This window comes from Anomalospiza imberbis, chromosome 13 (assembly GCF_031753505.1).
Source record: "Anomalospiza imberbis isolate Cuckoo-Finch-1a 21T00152 chromosome 13, ASM3175350v1, whole genome shotgun sequence".
NCBI classification, from domain to species: domain Eukaryota; kingdom Metazoa; phylum Chordata; class Aves; order Passeriformes; family Viduidae; genus Anomalospiza; species Anomalospiza imberbis.
Genome location: NC_089693.1, coordinates 12,280,997 through 12,297,126, shown reverse-complemented (window position 1 = coordinate 12,297,126; position 16,130 = coordinate 12,280,997). Strand labels below are relative to the sequence as shown.

The following is a 16,130-nucleotide window of genomic DNA, read 5'->3' as shown; positions in this document are numbered from 1 at the left end:
GGCTGCAAATGGTAGCCTGTAACATTTTTTATGTAAAATTTTATTAATTTTCATGTGTATAAAAAAATATCAGTCTCTGGAATCTTCAAAATGTTTGAGGAGTTTTTGCTTTGCTTGATTAAGCTATATTTTATTTTCTGACTGAAGATCTGACAATGTTCTAGTTCTAACAGGTCTCTGAATATTCTTACCAACACTCATGTGTTTGCCTTTACATGCCTTAGGAGTGGAGATCGATTTATTGAAGAGAAGACCCTTTTATTGGCTGTTCGCTCCTTCGTTTTCTTCTCTCAGCTGAGCGCGTGGCTGAGTGTTTCACATGGTGCTGTTCCCCGAAACATCCTGTACAGGTATGCCTGCAATGGAAAAAAACTCATTTGCTGTTTGCAGATTGCTGCAGCTTGTCTTTACAGCATTCTTCTCTCCAGGTTTCCTACTTGCTCTCAGAAGGTGCCATATTGTTGGCCCGGTACTTCGGCAGTTCTGTAGGATTCGTGTACTATGCAAAGTACAGCAGTTGCTGATGTTTCTAGTGCTTTTTTTTTAGATATTTGTTACAAAGTAGATAATTTAAAACTTTTCATTTAGCCATTTTTGTAAATGCCCTTCGGTATTGTTGCAGGGTGAGCGCTGCAGATGTGGACTTGCAATGGACGTTCTCCCAGACACCCACTGAGCACGTCTTTCCTGTTCCTAATGTTTCTCACAATGTGGCCTTGAGGGTCAGCGTCCAGTCCCTGCCCAGGCAATCCAACTACCCAGTTTTGACCTGTAGTATTCACACCAACCTTAGCTTTTATGAAAAGCAAATGCAAGAGCGTAAGTTCCATCAGCGCAGTGATCCCAGTGCTGCTCAGCAATGCAGTACTTCCAGTCCACTGCATTTTTGTGGGAAACAGACATGGACAATGACACCTGAAAGCCTACTTAATGGAAAAAAGATGCCTGAATTTACCACATCTTTTAGAAATTTAAAACTTTTTCCATCTACTGGACTTGGATCTGACTTTGGGGCATCGCAGTCCAAAATTCAGTACTATAATGCCACAGCAGACAATAAGACACAATCTCATGAAACACCAGTCAGAACTTTTAAATCCTATTCTCTGGTTGATTCCCGTGTTTCAAATAGTCATTGCTCTCATCAGCCCACAGGAGAAACCAATCCTTTGATAGGCTCTTTACTTCAAGAGCGACAAGAAGTCATTGCAAGGATTGCTCAGCACTTGATTCACTGTGATCCAGCTACTTCACCAGTTGTTGCTGGGCGTCCGTTCACCACACATGAAAACATCTCGGCCACACCAAAAGCTTTTCGGAGCACTTTCGAAGAGGAAAACTTGCCAAGGAAAAGCAAGGAAAGCTCCCCTGTTCCTGCTGCCAACTTAGACAATGCAATACAGGAAGATGGTGATGAAGGCAAAGCTAGAGCAGTGCCAGAAGTGCCACTGCTGGATGCCCGTGCTCCAGGGAACCACTGTGGCCGTCAGTTGGCAGGAGAGGGTAACCCCCTGATTGATTCCCTGCTCCAGGAGCGGCAGGAGGTGATAGCAAGGATTGCCCAGCACTTGATTCATTGTGATCCAGCTACTTCCCATGTTGCTGGACGTCCATTCAAAGTGCATGAGGCTAGTCCAGTCACGTCAAAAATTTTCCGAAGTACGTATGAAGATGAAAATTTGCTGAAGAAAGGCAAGGAACCATCTTCTGTTTCTTTTGCTAAATCAAAATTTTCTTTGGTAGAAGACAGCAGTAAATCAGGGACAAAGACACCTGATACTCCTACCAGTCCTTCTAGGTTTGATGGCGAATTTAAGACTTCTCTAAAAGTCCAAGCAAGAAGAAAATTGGTTTTAGCAAAACCCAGTGAAGCTGTCCAAAATTCATTTCATCAGACTTCAAATAAAACTTCTCATGCATTTAGTAGCATTCACACATCATCATCATCATGGATTAAAGAAAACAAATCTGAAGTTCCAGATAAATTGGAAATACATTCTGGTTATGCACAGAAAGACCAGATAACCAATAGAATTAAACAGGGTTCAAATTCCAGCAGCATTGATGAACAGATTTGCACAAATAAACTTAAAGAAAGAACAGTTGTTAGTGAGAACAATGGCACAGAGAGTTTTAATAATTTACAGATAGAAAAATGCAGAATACTTGAAGGTACAAAAAAAGCAACTGTGATGCTGATATCTGACTCTTTGCACAAAAATGAGCTCAAGTGTTTAGATAGAGACTCCAAAAAACCAATTATTTATGAGCAAAATACGCAACTTGTTAGTATTGAAAATTATTTAAATAAAGACCATGACAGTTTCAAAACCAAAACCAAACAAGATAAAACAAAAACTGCACATGATGAGAATGAAGACCCAACAGGCCTTGATTTTCAAAGCACTTCTCAGAAGAAACCTGCAGAAGACAATGTAAAGTGTGAGCGGCAGAAGAACCCAGATGCACAGGTAAGTACATTTGGGAGCAGACAGTAATTCCTCTAGCTGCCCTTTGTCAGATAGCTTGTACCCTCTATCTGCCAAGGGCCAGCATGAAGAGGAGTTTCAGCCTGGTTTTGCAGGTAGCGACATATTACCATTGTAGTCTTGGCCTGAAGGAAGTCAGGGAGAATTTCTTCATGGAAAGGGTTAAGCATGGGAATGGACGGCCCAGGTGGTGGAGTCACCATCCCTGGAGCTGTTCAAGAAACAATTTAGTGCCATGGTCTAGCTGACAAGGTGACCTGTCAAATGATTCTGTGTGATGGGGTAACTTGGCCAGTGGGGCCTCTCCCCTAAACTTCATCAGTTTAACATGGAGAAGAATGCTGTCCTATTCCCCTCATGGTGACAGAGTTCTGAATGACTGTTCCCATGGCCGGTGAGGCATCCTGGTTTGTAGAAATACACCCATCTGAGTAGGGAATGTGATCTGTTAGGGGCAGTCTGTGTAACCATAGATTGAGTCAAGAGGAATTTCTACCAAATGTTTCACCCCATGCTAGTGTGATGTAGATCCACCTGGGTCAGGAGTCTTCTCCCTTACAGCAAGTGAGTGTTACCATGACAGGTCACTGAAATATCCCATTGATAACCTCAGGAAATTTGTTTTGCTGGCAGAAAGCACCGCCTCTAAAACACACAAATACGTGGCGGAAACACAATTTTCGATCCCTGGATGGAACTTCAACCAAGGCTTTTCATCCCAGAACTGGACTGCCTCTGCTTTCTAGCCCTGTAAGTTATTCTTGAAATTCTCTTAGCTGAGAAAGGGACTGTTTGTTCCTCTAATGTCTGCATGGTATAAAATCTGACAAAATACCTAGGTGAAGTGTATGTATTTACTTTGTGTCACAGTGAATACTTTTGTGAGTGGAAATTAATGCTTAAATGAGAATTAACATGTAAATTAGGCTGAATAATAATTTTGGAAAAGAAAATATTAAAGACATAGTTGTTGAAATCATATCAAGATTAACAAAAGGTGGCATTAAATTGAAAAATAGATGGCAACAATGCCTTTGGTGCTATTTTGGAGCACAAAAGAAAGCATTTTGAAGATCAGTGTTTTAAGTGTAAGCTAACATTTTGTCATTTAGGTTTTGTGTTCATTTTTACCACCTGATTGCCCATTATTCCAAAGCCTTTGTTTCTGTGAACAGTTTGTATTGTATGTTCTTCAGTAACCCGCAGTGTCATGGAATGACTTAGTGAACAAAGGCAGGCACTGGGGAATGTCAAGTTCTTGGTAGGTTGTTTGGAGTTCTATATAACAGGCAGTTCCTATTAAAACTACTGAAGTAGTGATGTCCTGTAATCAACACGTGGTATGTTTTATTCTTCCTTGCCTGTAAAGGCTGTCATATTTTCAGGAAAATGGGATGGAAATTGTTACAACCTGTTTGTTAGTAATATTCTGTCCTGTTTCGAAGAGACATCAGCTTCCTGAATGTCTTCATTGAAATACTTCCTGTTAATCAGAATTTACAGTGTCATCATTAATAATCTTAGAACTTTCTTCACTAAGTTTAAAATGTATAGGAATTATATTATCTGCTCCATTTTTGTAATTTTGTAGTGTCATAAAAATTCTTGGCAAAATGTGCTTACTTGGCAAAATTGTCTGTGGTAGCAGTTCAGTTTTCAAATTAACATCTTCTTTTCTTGTTGAGGTTCCTCAAAGGAAAACACAGTCTGGGTGCTTTGATCTGGATTCATCATTGTTGAAATGTCTGTCTCCAAGAAGGTATGTTTTATTTACCAGAAACATTGAGATTTTTGAGGGAGGCATAATGTATATATATATATTTATACGCAAAATCTAAGCATGTTAGCAAAGACAAAAAATGCTTTCAAAAGAATCCTTATTTTGATACAAGGCTCAGCAGCTGCGTTACACCCTGGGAGTTTCCAGGTTAGCACAGCTCTGGGACATAACCATGGAATGGGAGCTGCTGGCAGAATGAATTCTGTCCCATGCAGGGGTAGATATGCTGTCAGATACACTTGAGTTTTCAGACAGAAAAGCTAGTAATTGTTGATTCTCCTTCAAACCAATGTTATTTTTGTGTTGTATTTTGTTCTTAGTGCTGAACATGTTAAGTATTTATCTTCACTTGTTCAGAGAACCAGACTATTAAAAAGAGCTAATCATGACCTTTCATACATTAATACATGTAACATAAACAGCTTTTGGTATGGTAGTTTGATGTTGGAAATATAAGATATATTTCAGAATATGAGACAAAAGTACTCACATACAAGAGAAAATAATCTATTTTGATTCCTGCTAATGGAGCTATAGAACAAATTTTTATTGTCTTTATCCCTTGTAAAGTAAAGCTGGTAAAAATATCTTTTCAGTTAACTAGAAAACGTTCTGCTAAAGTATTAATAGGCAATGTTCAACTGTTACTTCTTTAGGACAACATTTTGTAGTATAGTAAGTAAATTATTCTTTCTAGAGCTGTTTATACCCAGAAGACAAAAGCAAATGTGTTTATCCTTTGTATTTATTCTGTCTTTTTTTAATAGCCCACAACAATGTATAAACAAAGACGGTGATCCAGACAGCCATGGGAAACCATTTCTAAGTTCTAGTGCTCCCCCAGTAACAAGTCTGAGCCTTCTGGGAAACTTTGAGGTATTGCATATTCTCTAGAATTCTTGTGGTATTTTTACTCTTCTGTACTTCTTTTAAAAGTATATTACTGTGAACAATTCCAGCATTATTAGAATATAAAAGTTCCTAACTGAATTGAATAAAATTTGTTTACATTTCCAGCTGTAAAGGCACTTATTTCATGCCCCAGACATCTTCTGTCTCAGAGAATCAAATGCAATGAGTTGCTTAAGCTTTTGTTTCCCACTATGGTCAAGTTAGAAGATGTTCTGTTGCCATAAATGAGATTTAATAACCTGTAATTGTTAATGTTTAAAATGTACTTACCTAGAAAAAAGGATTTACATTTTCACTCTTAAAGTCTACTTAGTATGTCACAAAAGCTGGATTAAATCCGTGTGTTAAAGAGAATGTGTTTAAAGTGCAGGCTCCAGCTCTTCACTTCAAATAGCATATCCAATAACAGCAACTATTATCCAGTGCATGCACGGGTTATATTGTACTGTCTTGTGAAATACAGAGTTGAATTTGTTGGGGAAGGTTACAGAATCTGTTAATTATTTTTTTCAGATTGTATATGTTGAAAATCAAGCATAGATCCTGCTGCAGTAAAGTTCTCTGTGGGCTTTTGCACTTGTTTCCTGATTAGTTATGCTGTTTTAATTGAGGTGTTCCCAAGCTAAGCTGTGTGTGCTTTGTTTTTCAGGAATCTGTCCTGAATTTCCGCTTGGACCCGCTCGGTGTCGTGGAGGGTTTCACAGCAGAGGTGGGAGCAAGTGGAGTCTTTTGTCCCACACACATGACTCTGCCAGTTGAAGTGTCATTCTACAGCGTTTCAGATGACAATGCACCCTCTCCTTACATGGTAAATGTGTGGTTGGATTTATTTTAAATAAGTTCTGATATGTGGAGGTGAAGAGCAAGAGCTTGGTGAGTAGAGGGTTCAGAAAGTAAAGATTTGCAGGGATCTGGCTTATTTTCAGCTGTCTATGACAGAGTTCTCCTGTCCCTCTTCCTTTCCCTAACTACTGCTTTTCCTTCTACTTCTCTGCCCCACCATTCAGCTGTTCTCGTCTTGAGATATTGAATGTATTTGTCTACCCCCACACTGCAGTGATCAGCCCCCAACATCTCCTTTTATCCATCTAACTTAAAATAGCAGTGAGGCAATAGCTGGACTTAACGGGATACATTTTGTTGTCCCAACAAGCAGCTGCTCTGGGCAACTAACCACTCTGCAGAGTGGCTTAGGTGCAGGCCAAGGGGCTTTTGGAGACCTTAGACTTGGAAGCTACTCAGCCCTTTCTTTTAAAGCAGATATTGCCAGGGCTGTGGTGACAGTCAGCACCCTCACAGGCTGCATGGTTTGCTGATGTTTGCAGCCATAAGTGTTTGTGTTCTCAGTCTCTGGGTTCTAATTCTGTTCCACATTTCCACAGTGGCAGCATGGGTTTTGCATGTCTAAAAGTGCTCCTCTGTAAAAAGAAAATGGTGTCTTGTATGCTGGCATTGAATCAGAGGCTGGATTTGCACTGAATGTCTGTTAAAGAACCTTAATTTTACGTAGGTGACAGATCCAATTTTTAGAGATTTTCATATGTGTATGTCTGTCTAATATACAATAAAGGGTTTGTTTAAACGTGGAAGTCAAGCAGTGAACATCTGAGTATCCCAATATTTAGATTTAGATTTTAAATTCATAGCAGTTACCATTTCTGACCTTCTGTTTTGGAAAGAATTCAGAAAATTAAATTGCTTAGACTTTAAGTAATGGCATTGAGTTTAAACTTGTATATGTCTTAACCACTGCAAAAAGTATCTATTCTTTTGCTTTCATTTTTCTAGATTATTTCATCTGATTTTCTAGGAGGTGAATGGATTCTCATGTTCCTTAAATGGTTAAAAGTAGCATTGCTTATTTTCCTAGCTGGGTTTCATTGTTTCAGGCTTTTCCACATGCTATTTCCAAATATGCTATTATGGCCGAGTCTCCCAGGATTAATACGGCATTTGTGTAGTGCCTCCATCATCAGAAACATTGTTTCTGTTTGTATAGCTAGTTTCTCTGCTTCGGGGTCTTTTTCTGGCCGTTTGTTTGGTTTGGGTTTTTGAAGTCCAGTGCAGGGGTGCAGCACTGGTGCCCTGCAGGGTGACCAGACGTGTGGCAGTGCCCCCAGCGTGGCCTCGGCAGCGGCACAGTGCCTGTGGGGCACTCGGGGCTGCTCTGTGGATCACAGCTGGTACAAAAGCAGATGTCATCCGTCCTAAGGTTTGGATTAGAATGGAAGATTAAGTGCATCTGCTGCCTTTGAAAAGCAAAAATGAGTTCTGTGAGATTTGGAGTATTATTGGTGCAATTGTAGATGATATAGAAATGGAAAGGAGGGGACAAATGTTTCGTTTTAACCTCCCAGCTGCTTTGAAAAGAAAGCTCTGTTTTGTCCGAGCTCCCTGATGTGGAGAAGATATGGAAACTTGAATCTTGTTTCAAGAGGAGAATGTACCTCTTATTGCACAGCTTTTAATGATCTCCCAAAGTATCTTTAAGGCCCCTACTGTTGATATTTTAACTGTGTTGTAAATGCGTTGCCTTCTCTATTTTTGGTTTTTATAAATTACTGATTATGTTTCAAATGAATGCAATTACATGTCTCGAACATTTTGATTTGTTTATCTCTGTGACCTAAATATGAGTTTTGTTTTTGTAGGGTGTAATTACTTTAGAGTCCCTTGGTAAAAGGGGTTATCGGGTACCGCCTTCAGGAACAATACAAGTGGTACGTACTCAGCAGATAAGGGTGCCTTGACACCACTAATATTAAGAACATCATGCAGAGATGAGTTTATTGGAGATGAGCATGAAGCTAGCAGTAGAAATCTGTGTGTGGGACAAAAAAGATTCCCAATCATTGAACACTTCTGTGCTCTGAGGAGACTTGCAATCAGTTCCAGGAGATTCGGAATGCCTGGGGACACTGTGGCTTTGAAAAAGTGATGGGGAAGTAATTAGGCCACAGTCCAAATCCTGAAATTCTTCTAAAGCTATTAACATTGAATAACTGTATCTACTTTTTGTAATATTTTAACACTAGCTTTACTTTTTTAATAAAATCACAAAGTAAATCACAGTCATTGCTTAGAATCAGTGAACTGACTCTTTCTTTTAAGAACCCAGTCCAAGATAACACATTCATAATTTCAGGTTTAAAAGCGGAGCCCAGCACTGTGCTTCCTGCGAGTGTATTGTGTCTGGAAACAGTGTAGACAAAAAGCTGACTGGAAAAATAAACAAAAACGGGGATGCTGATTAGCAAAGTAAGAGTAGTCATATGCTAGTCTTTCATTCAGATTAGATTGTGTTTAGCATTATAATTATAATATAATTAAAATGGGAATTGCTGGTAGCTGAAGTGTTGAAAACCAGAAAGGCTTCACAATGTCTTTACATAAACGTTTCTGTATGGCACAGAAATAAAGTGCATAGATAACTATTTTGACAGATCGAGTTTGGGTTAGATATGTTGGTTTTTTAAAAAAAAATTTTCATCTCTGAAGAGTATTTTATTGAACTGTTTGTCTTTTCAGACCTTATTTAACCCTAACAAAACTGTGGTGAAGATGTTTGTGGTGATCTATGACTTGAGAGAAATGCCAGCTAATCATCAAACATTCCTACGGCAAAGAACTTTTTCTGTTCCTGTGAGACGAGAAATCAAGCGAACTGTCAATAAAGAAAACAGTCCCCAGACTGAAGAAAGGCTACTACGCTACCTCATACATCTGAGGTAAGCTTCTTGAAGTTAAAACACCAAAATAAAACCAAAAAAAACCCAACAAACCCAAGCCAAAACCATAAAATAGTATCTGCCAAAATTTAACTCACAATTTTTTTCCCAGCCAGCCTTTCTGTATACAGAAATAAGAAATAATCAAAAGAAAAAAGTAGAAAAAAAGAATGCTAACTTGGTCTTTAAGCTAGACAGTAGAGGAAGAAGAGGTAATAAATAATTTGGGTTCTCCTTGGGAGAAACAAAGTTAAAATATAACATAAAGCTCTCTCTTGGCTTTAAAGTATTTTGTATAGCATTACAAAGCTCAAACCTTTTCTTACCGAGAGAGAAATTGTTCTGTCTGAATTAATGCACTTTTTTTGAGGTTACAGGAAATAGTGAAAGTGGATGTTACGTGGGCAAAAGCCAAAACTAAGGATCACTGAAGGGAAGGTGTGCTTCACACGTGCCGGGTGGGCTTCACATGTGCCTCTTCACCAGAATAGCTTGTGGCATGAAAAATGGTCTGAGCTGCTCCTAAAAATACAGTGTTTAGTGGCAAAAATGTGAATACCTGTTTCATGATGCAATACTGGTGATGATGCCTTTCACTTTATAAAATATTCACTCAGTCTTCCTTAAATGATTTACAAAGCACTGCCTGGAACTAGACACTGTGCTGCTGCTTTTGGGGTGTTCTGGAAACTGCAGTTGGAAATAAAGGGGAATGGTAGATTTACTCTGTCCTCCTGCAGTTTGCAGACTTTTTGTGTGTGTTTTTATAATAAGAAATGTCTGTACACAGAGACCCAGTGCTTTCACTGCAGCACTTGGAAACCCACCAGCAGCTGACATTCTGAAGTGAGCAAGCAGAACAAAATCAAATATCTTACACTTCTCTATTGTTTTACAATTATTTCCGGTGTATATTATTTTTCCTATTTAGTGGCATTGATTTCTATCCAACAGACTTTTGAAATGCAACCTTGTCTAGAACAGTGATTCTGAGCCAGACTCTCCCATTAAATGGAAGTTGACAGTCATAAAAAGTGTGTTGGTTTAGTGGAGTGTGAAAATAGTGTCATGAGAAGGCTGTTGAACATTTCATTCTGAAATGCAGCCTGGATTGAAATTCAGCCTTTCAGGCCACACTAACTTGCAAGGTCTAACCTAGCCACCTTCTAAAGTTTTCCTTTTGGGGCAAATTCTGGAAAAGTGTGTAGCCCCAACAGAAGGCTCTGTTCAGGTGTAATGTTGATTTGACTGTGCAGAGGAACTGGGGACAGGCCTTGGCTGCAGTGGTGGGTAAAATCTGTGGCCAGCTGGGTCTGGCATACCTGCATGAAGAGTAGTGGTCTTGTGTCCCCTTTCAGTTTCTACTTTAATGTTGTTTGTAAATTTCTTGCTGACAGAATCAAGAATTACTTTTTATTTGAAGGCAAACCTGCTTTCCGCTCTCATCTGTTACAGCTAGAAGTCTTTTGTAAGAGCTTCCTATTTCTGATACCTGCTGAGAGACAGAAATGTTGCAGTTCTGATGCTTCTGATTTTGAAATATCTGTACAATTCAGCTCAGCTTTCAGACCTCTGGTAGGGATCAGTTCATGGGTTTATGATTTGTAATTGGAAATGCATCCATTTCTGAGGGGAGAACCACAATCATAATGATGATGCTGAGCTGATTACTTTGGAAAGTGAATAACTACAGAGTATGCCACAAGTTTTTTCTTCAGTGATAAGCCCAAGCTTTGGATCCTTTCTCATAATGTAAGAATGGCAGAACTCCTTGAAATATTAAAGTAGTTTATGTTGATCTGTCTTGTGGTTTATTATACTGAGCACTTATGATTTTACAAAAGACTCAGTTGTCCATTTAGTAGCCTTCTTTACTAATGATGGATTTTAATTAGGAGGGCTTAAAACATCTTAGTAGTATATTAATTCATATAAGTTGGTTTTAAAGCTTCATTTTTAAAAATGGCAAAGTTTCCTCAAGCCTGCTTTACTGAAAAGTTAGTCAAACCTAAAAAGTTTTAACTATTCAGATTTCTTTTAGTTTGTTGCTCAAGTTGACTTAGAACAGCCTTTCAGTTTTAGTTGCAGTAGTCATTGAGCACAAGCATCTTAGGCTTATGTATTGAAATTTTGTTTAAAAAAACAAATGAAGTCACCACCAGTGAGTTGCATTGTGGTCACATCTGCTTGCGAGGCCTTAATCACAGTTGTCAGCACTCACATTATGAAAGCTCCTTTTCAAGTGGTAATTCAGCAAAAAACGCTTGCATAGGTCTGGAGCTTAACATTGGCGGCCAGATTTTCTACAACAGTCTTTAAAGTGTCAGATTTATTGTGTGTGCAGCTTCTGCCTGCAGTTCTGCATGGCTGAGGTTGTGTTCAATATGCCATCAGATGTACTTGTACCCACAGCTACAGGATTGAGACACCAAATGTAGCTTGCACACACAGCAGAGCTTTATTCATTACTAAAAACTCCCAGGAGTTGCACCTGCAGCTTAAGTTGTCTTTTGAAGATGCTTCAGGGATAAATTTTTTGTTGCATGTGAAGCAATGACTTTTTGTCTTGTAATTAAATCTACTTGAGCGTAAGAGCTGTGAGCTCAGCTCTGCTTGTGCCTCATTTCTGCCTGGCGTAGTAGGGATGATGACCATCTGTGGGTTTCTAGGTCACGTTCTGGCACCCTTGTAAAAAGTAATTAAACAGCTAACCTGCCCACAGCTCAGCATCTTTCAAGATTTTAAAGCTTGGTCAACAGGCTTAGTTACTGACACAATGCCAGGAATTGCACGGAGCAAAGTTGACGTTGCTTAACAGCTAAACAGGGCTTGTTACTGAGAGCTCAGTGGAGGGTAAGCCTGAAACTGGCTCTTAAAAGTAGTGATTCCTCAAGGTGTTGAGAAAGTTTTTTTTAAATACTGTCCTAATGTGAAATTCACCTTTAATGGTGGAAGCTGAAGATACCTGCTATTACTGATTTACTAGCTGCTTTTGATCTTTCTGAGCTCTCAGCATTTTTTCTTATCTAGAAATTTTTATCCTTGTCCTAATGCTTTTAACTTACAGATTTTATAGATTGTGTTGTATAGTCTTTTTCACTTACAAAACACATCTTGCTCCATATGTTTTCATGATTACCCTGCTTTTCAGGATTATTCTGTTTCCGTGAATTACTCTGTGAATTTTGATGGCCTATAAAATACATATAGGGACTTTGTGCTTGTTATTTGTCCTTTCTTCAGTAAAGTTCCTCTGCCAGACTTTCTAGCACCTGATATTTGTGTGTTTAATCATTCCTGTATTTGTTACTGTTCCTAGGACACCATCTGTCAGAGACCTTGGTTGTGTTGGGTTTTTATAATTTCTTTACACAAAACTACTGGAGCTGCCATAGCTCCCGAGGCAGTCCCATGCTGGCCACTCCATCACCACCCTGCAAAGATGTATGGAATGCTTGTCTCGATTATTCCAATGTATTTGCAATGTATTTGTATAAAAAGCAACATTTCTAAATCCCAATTACCAGGGTAGACCTGTCTAAAAGAAAAAAAAAAATAGGTAAGGTATGCAGAGATGAGAAGAATCCCTTGAACTTTGCTGCTGTTTCACACTTATCCTTCTTCAATCTTTCTGAAATGTCATGCTCAGAAAAGTCATGTTGCAGAGAACCACTATTTACTGAGCAAAGGGAGTCTTGCAGGATTATCACTCATAGAAAAGAGCAAGCTTGAGAAGTTTAAAAATAGACCATGCTAATAATTCTTTTGAAAGATCCATGTGTAAAATGAGAGTTGAGATCTATTTTATGATGGTGCTTTGATAACTAGATCATACTTTTGCTGCAATAGACCTTTCACTAATTTTTTTCCTTTTAAAATGTGTTATGAGCTGGACTCTGAATTAACTGTTTGTGGTGACTGCTTTGTTCCTTGTGTCTTTCACTCTTCCTTGTGTTCTCTTCCACAGTCTTCTCTTAAGATAGTGTCTTCTCCCTTTTGCCTATCAGGTAAAGGGCTTTCACACTGACAGCACCGAGCAAATAAATAGTGATGGATGAGATCTCTGTGGGAGCCAGTAGGAGCATTCTGCTGGACCCTCCTGCATTTAATGTCCTTGACAGCTGTATCTAGGAAAACAGAGTTTTCCTTTGTCTGGCTATGGGGATGACTACAGGCTATTCTGCACCTGAACAGAACAGTGCCACAGAATCAATTTCTGCAACCTGCCTTCCCCAGACGATGAAGCCTTGATGGATCTTCTGTACTTGTCTTTCTCCTACTGCTCAGAATTTCAGTCCAATTATGAATAGGTTTATTCTAGAGATACTGCTTTTGCTTCAATGGGGTCAATACGTAAAAGCCCATTAAAAATCTGTGCAAGTTGTAATACATGATAACACAGCATGCACTGCTCTCTCAGCATTTGCTATGGTATCATCTTGTTGTGACAACAGCAATGGCTTTTCTGTTTCTGTTGCAGCAGCAATTGAATTGCATTTCTCTGTCACCGTGGCATAGTGGTACTGACATTAAGTTCAGTTGCTGTAAGAAATGCTCCTTAGGCTCTTCTGCCTTTCTTGGAGGAGAGAAGGAAATCAGAGAGCTCTGCCACATGAAAACTATAGAATACTGTTCTCTGAAATGCAGATCTTGTCTCCCTATCTACAATTGTTAATACCCAGGGAACGTGGAACTAGCACATTCCTGCAGGTTTGGAGGACCTGAATTAGGGTTTTTAGCTGCAGCATAAAAGATGAATGGGCCAAGGAATTGACCACTGTTTGCTTGGTGATTGGGCCAGTCAACTGCAGTCTCTTTGAAATGCTCCCTAGTCTGTGCAAAAAAATTTCTGTCTGCCTGCAGAGATCCCAGTACCTACTGCTTCTCAAGACAAGCTCTTACCTTTGGAGTGTGGTATAAAGCAGTAGTAAACTTCCTGGTGTTCCATTCATTAAGAGAGCAATGAGATCTGTCTATATGATTGCTGGAACTGAAATGCATATTTGATTTGTATATAGTTGAAATTTCCTTTTTGTGTGTACTTCGCCCTTTGGACATTTTCAGGAGTGCTCACTGAAGAGCATTTTTTGCCATTCCTGATTTCTGAGGTCTTTAATCTTTAATGTACATAATGGCAGTGTGAACTTCAAATATTCCATGCCACTTTGAAAGCTGTGCACTGCACTGGTGATTAGGAACAGAACCTTTAAATGTCAAAAGAAACAAAGAAGAATGAAAGTGTTAGGATATTCTTTCTCTTTTCATTTTAACTGACTAATTTGGTTTGCTCAAATGTGTCTTGGCCTTAAATGTTTTAAGAGTGCATTTTATTTAATAATTTTTAAAGATTATTCTTTTGGTTTAGGTAATACAGATATTTGTATCTTTTTCAGGTTCCAGAGTTCTAAATCTGGAAAGATCTACCTCCACAGAGATGTAAGGCTCCTATTCTCTCGGAAATCCATGGAAGTTGATAGCGGCGCTGCATATGAACTCAAATCTTACACTGAATCTCCAACAAATCCTCAGTTCTCACCAAGATGCTAGCAAACAGTGGCAAACTCAAGTATTCATTTTACTGTTGAGTACTCCTTGCAAGCAAAGATTGGTAGAGACAGCAGTATAAAGTCTGTAAAGGAATAAAAATAGCGCTCAAGAGAAAGAAGGCTCTATGTGATCCTGGACCAGTTTTTAAAGGTTTCTGGAATGAGCTTTGTGTATTCCAAGTAGACTGGAAACATACTTAAATCTAATCTTTTTGTACTGTTTAAAACCACTTCATTGGATGTGTTGCAATAGCAAATTCCCAACTTAGTTTAGTGTTTACACTTTTTATTTTATTTTTCAGTTATTTAATATTTAATGTTTCATTTAATACTCAAGTGATGTTTGTCTTTAGTGTTTTAATGTAGCATAAATCCTATGTAAAATCATACTATGTATTTTTGGCATTAATATTGAAATCTGAAATATATACAGATGTCTTTAATCTGTGTGCTGTTTTAAGTGATATTCATTTAAGTTATTGAAAATGGGGACAACAGGTGAATTTCCATAACATTTCATACTATGCAAGCATTTAGCTGTTTTTTCTCTTTAATGGTACCATTTTCCATTTTTTCGCACATCCAGATTTAATAACACTTGCAACCACACTGCAGATTGTTTATTTACTTACTCATACATTCAGATCATTAATTCAATTCACATTTTGCTCCCTCAATTTCTTTTCTTTCCTTAAGGGCCATTTTAATTTTGGTTTCTGTTATTAGTTTCCCTCACATAAAATTTGCACCCTCCCCCATTTTATTTCTCAAATTGTGTTAAAGGATGTACTGTGCAAACAAATGAGTATTTATATCTCAAATATATGCAAAAGCTATGAAACTTGTACTTTTTGTTTTATTTTTAGATGAGAGGATCTTCATGTAATCCTAAATATTTTTCATAGGTCAATTCCATGTAGGCCACTAGGTGGCCATAGGAAGTTTTACTAGCAATGCTACACTGGGCATATGACTATTTTCCAATATGTGTGTGTATTCCTAAAACAAAACAGTCAGATGAACAGTTTATGCTACATGTTAAACTGTGTAACTGAGAGAAATAAAGTTAGAAACATTTGATTATATTTGAGCTATATATTTAATTATGGAAATGAAGCTTTATGACATTTGATCTGAGTTTCTCAACTGTCTTACCTTAATTTGTGTTTTTCTTTACTTTGCTGTAGGTTTTTAGAGTGACAGTAATATGCAAGGTGCCCTTTACCATGTTTATCTGATGAAGACTGGAGAAAGGATGAATGTGCATCTTGTATATTCAGCACTGCCCTTAGATGAGAGAAGTCAGTGTATCATGAAATCTCCAGGAAGTCTGCCAGGGAACGTAAGGGAGACTGGACTTTCCAGATGATACTCATCAACTATCTTGTACATGCAAATGACTGCTGCTCCAGAAGGGCAAAGCTCAGATATTACTGAGTCCTTTCCCCATGTAGCAGTGTTTTCCACTCTGCTACACCAGGTTTTCAAAGGCTTACCTAGCATTTGTTTTAGAGAGAATTGGGGAAAACTGTACAGGAAGAGATTGTTTTCAGTTTCTAGTAATTTGTGTGCCCTTTAAAACTGAGAAACAACTTCTTTTGGTAGCAGAAGAGTCAAACACAGCTGCAGCTGTACTGTGTACAGAACTAAGGTCTGGACTAGGGTATCAAGAGGG

The 16,130-nt window shown here is 38.5% G+C and overlaps 1 protein-coding gene across 11 annotated transcripts in view; it reads left to right on the top strand.

Annotated features, from left to right (window-relative positions):
- The window catches only part of ATOSA (atos homolog A), a 47,811-nt gene extending 32,271 nt beyond the window's left edge, over window positions 1–15,540 (top strand). For 9 of the 11 annotated variants that reach the window (XM_068203972.1, XM_068203966.1, XM_068203968.1 and 6 more), the window contains exons 4-12: window positions 225–350; window positions 623–2,471; window positions 3,123–3,239; window positions 4,175–4,248; window positions 5,037–5,145; window positions 5,831–5,989; window positions 7,833–7,901; window positions 8,710–8,909; window positions 14,303–15,540. In XM_068203972.1, the coding sequence (XP_068060073.1) occupies window positions 225–350; window positions 623–2,471; window positions 3,123–3,239; window positions 4,175–4,248; window positions 5,037–5,145; window positions 5,831–5,989; window positions 7,833–7,901; window positions 8,710–8,909; window positions 14,303–14,456 (2,857 nt within the window). In that variant the 3' untranslated portion in view covers window positions 14,457–15,540. Of the gene's footprint in view, window positions 1–224; window positions 351–622; window positions 2,472–3,122; window positions 3,240–4,174; window positions 4,249–5,036; window positions 5,146–5,830; window positions 6,055–7,832; window positions 7,902–8,326; window positions 8,440–8,709; window positions 8,910–14,302 lie in introns of those variants that run through there. The other 2 variants (XR_011003800.1, XR_011003798.1) reach the window with 2 other exon arrangements.
- The last annotated feature ends 590 nt before the right edge of the window (window positions 15,541–16,130 follow it).